The sequence below is a fragment of the Solanum pennellii genome, chromosome 10, assembly GCF_001406875.1.
Source record: "Solanum pennellii chromosome 10, SPENNV200".
Classification (NCBI taxonomy): domain Eukaryota; kingdom Viridiplantae; phylum Streptophyta; class Magnoliopsida; order Solanales; family Solanaceae; genus Solanum; species Solanum pennellii.
Window position 1 is genome coordinate 75381120 of NC_028646.1, and position 3667 is coordinate 75384786.

Below are 3667 nucleotides of genomic sequence, written 5' to 3' on the forward strand. Positions count from 1 at the left end.
AGTCCCTTTTCAAGTCTTGTCTTCACTTTGTTTGATTAAATGTAAGTCATTTTTTCGTTCTATCAACTAACCAAACATCGTATAGGTTACATAAAAAGTTAATATATAAATAATTTATTTCTTATTCAACTATCAAATAACTTTTAAAAATTTTAGTTCGTTTAAGTTTTAATGAACTGTGTTTTCTTTTTGTTAAATCTAAAGCTAAAGCCTAATATTCGAGGAGTACTATATATCACTCGAATGTATACATGTGCAACACGTATATCGAAAATCTAGTACAAAATAGGAAAAGAGAATAGAGAGAAAGGAAAGTATATTGAGTACAGAAGAAACATACCAAAAAAGATAGATATATATTATCAAAGATAGGATTAATGTAATACAATCCATCGATCGTGAAGTTTCGATACAAGACCACCAAAAGACACAACGAAAAAAGAACAAAAAGACAACAAACACAACATATAACTAATGGATCCATAAGCAGGATTACACTCCATTCATCTTATTCTTATAAAATTCTCCTCAATTGGTCTGATGATCAACTTTACTGAACCCTGCATCGATGAATAAAACCAATATTAACAAAAAAAAAACATAAAATAATACTACATAAATATTAATGTTCGTTTAGATTACACATAAATATTTTTTTACTTACTTACGAACACACTTTGTAATTTACTACTCCTAAGTCCATTTTATGATAATGTGCTAGTACACATTATGTTGTAAATTGTACTCTATATTGTTATATGCATTCCTATTATCATAGGTCAATTATAAAACATTATTACAATGAAAATATTATAAATTCATAACATACGTGGAGCAGTCAGTGGAGGGGCTGATCTTGTAAGGAATGTTAACTTTACAAACACTAGGAATACCAGCAGCTTTGTTCAAATCAATTCCCTTTATAGCATTAGCAGCTGATTTCAAGCAAGTGCATGCGGTCTTTCGATCCGCGGTAGTCTTGGCTGAACCCAACAGACCCTTAACACCACCACAACAGCCTCCTAGAGGGCCGCGGCCTTGAAGATAAGGGAGGCAAGGAGCCAAGCCAGCGGTAACTTGACCACAAGTTAGTGCCTCTGCATGGGGTGCAACCACTACCATGCACAAAAGAACAAAGCATGCAATTTTGCTAACCATTTCCATATTGTTAATGATAATGAAAAATAGAGAGGATAATATTATAGTAAAGAGTATAGTATGGTGAAATGTGTTTTGGTTTGAGTGATTGGTGAAAAAGATAGTGAAATCTTTGGGGTTTTATAGAGGAAAAAATTGGACTAGATGGACAATAGAGTTAGGTGGATGTTGGGGTGAAATTTAATGCATTTTATTATGGAGGTGCCGCACATTAGGTTATAAAGTCATGAGGTCTAGTAGTATGGTCTATATATCGGACATTATTTATTGAAAAATTATACTTTCTCTATTTCATAGAGAATAATCCAGGACGTAGTTTAAAAAAATAAAGAAGACTTTTAACCATTTGATTTTAGATTAAATTTATGTCAAATTTACAGAATTGCCTTTTAATCTTGTGGCATTAAACATGAAACGTGGGAAGTTGTTAAAATCAAAGAAAGAAGTCATTCTTTTTTAAACAGATTAAAAAAGAAAAAGGTCATTTTTTTTAAACAAGGATGTAGTTTTTTTGTTTTAATTTGCTTGGTCTTTTTTTGATTTGGGATAAAGTTTTAAAATGTATATTAAAATTTAAGAAACTTCTTAAATATGTTACCTGAAAAATTGAAATGAAGTATTGCTTAAAAAAAAAAAGGAAGATCATTCTTTTCGTTTTATTTGCTTCTTGTTAATTTAGACATAAATATGATTACAGTAAAACCAATATTAATCGTAAAAATGCAGCTTTTTATGTGTTCTTTATCTTTTTCACGTAAGGCAGTTGATTTACCTAATCATGTCTTCTCTATTCAAAAAATTGGAGTTGATTTCTACATTCTAATTAATTTTAATTTACGTCAATATCTTAATTACTAATTCTAAGCTAATTACGTTATACATTTTATTATGTGTACCATCCCCTTTGAGCTGATTGATCCGTTTGTGTTGATTGCTAAATGGACTTGGCACTTCACATTTTGTATATCACTATATCAAAAATAAATTTTTGCGACAATTAATTAATAATTGTTGCTAAATATGTAACATTTTTTATATATGTTTCTAAAGGTGTTAACGATATTAAATTTAATAACATTTAATTAATGTTGATAAAGATTTTAATACTCTTTATTAATGTGTTTATTTATTGTCATTAAAAATTATTTTTATTGTAGCCTATGTTTGTTGCACAAAACTGTTGATTGTTATGGAGCACCGATTCTGATTTGATTATGTATTATTATACTTACTTACATATTTTAATTGCTTTTAGTTAATTGCACATCTTTGTAAAAATAAATTATATCCAAATTTAAATTTATAGATATCAAGTAAAATGAAACGAATAAATAAATTATGGAGATATCTTGTTCTTACACTTGCCAAAATCTCCTCGATTATGGCCTAAATTCATGTCGGTCCAATAATTGTGCATCTTTATTTATGTGGTAGGAATTAAGATTTGACCAAAACCAAACATATTAATTAGGCCAAACAAGAGGAAATTTCTTGAGGCACAGTCCTAGCTAAAGGCCTATAGTTTCTACATGCATCAGTTGAATATTTCTTTATGCATACGCTATACTTTTGTGAAATTTTATTATTACGTTTTTTTAATTGTATAAATTTAAAATTTATATAATTTTATTTTTATATATATAATTTCATAATTTCATATTTATCTTAACTATTTGCATATAACTTAAAAAAGACAATTAATAAACTATTATATTTATACGTTGACAAAAAAAATTTATACACATAAATAAATTTTAAAAATATTTAAATATATAATTTGAATATACTTATCATATTTATAATCTCACAAGCGAAATACACAAACTACAACTTCATAACAAAGAAAACAATAATTGTAAAATATATTTACCAAACCTGTAAATTTTCTCAAGTACACCAAATTATTGATTTTTGTTTGTCATATTAGCCCCATTCATTTTCTCCTACAATGTCTAGGAGTGCGTGCCCATATCGACAAAACAGTCCCACGTGAATATCGATAAGCCATTTTGAAATTAGTCCAATAACCATATCTCTCTGTATCAATTGATCCACATTGTGTACATTCTCGAAAGGATGAATCCAGAGGAATTTAATAAACCAAATTTATTAAAGTTTTAGACATAAATTGGTGATATATATATTTATATATATTTGACATAATATATAAATATATCATTTAATTTTACTTTAAATTATATTTATACTTTTTAATTTTAGATGTGCATAAGTAGACATTTAAACTTACATAAAGTTGAACAAATTGACACACATGTCCTACATGACATCGCACATGTCATTTTATTATCCTACGTGGTATCCTACGTGTATCGTGTCACGTAAGACTCGTGTGTTTACCTGTTCAAATTTATACAAGTTTAAGTGTCTGCTTGTATATACCCAAAGTTGAAGGGCATAAATGTGAAATGAGGCTAAGTTAAAAGACGCTTAAACTTGCATAAAGTTTAATTGTGTACTTGTGTCCTACCGTATAAGATTTGCCTAGACT

General features: G+C 28.1%; 1 protein-coding gene across 1 annotated transcript; it reads right to left on the reverse strand.

Annotated features, from left to right (window-relative positions):
• Positions 1 to 337: 337 nt before the first annotated feature.
• On the reverse strand, positions 338 to 1267 carry LOC107002239 (non-specific lipid-transfer protein 1). The gene is made up of 2 exons (XM_015200177.2): positions 830 to 1267; positions 338 to 560 (listed from the first exon to the last, which is right to left on the reverse strand). The coding sequence occupies exons 1-2, from the start codon at positions 1162 to 1164 to the stop codon at positions 551 to 553; spliced, it is 345 nt and encodes a 114-aa protein (XP_015055663.1). The 5' UTR covers positions 1165 to 1267; the 3' UTR covers positions 338 to 550.
• Between the last annotated feature and the right edge of the window lie 2400 nt (positions 1268 to 3667).

What these genes read in the sequence shown, in the direction of transcription:
- LOC107002239 (XM_015200177.2), bottom strand. Translation starts at nt 1,164, where the DNA reads ATGGAAATGGTTAGCAAAATTGCATGCTTTGTTCTTTTGTGCATGGTA.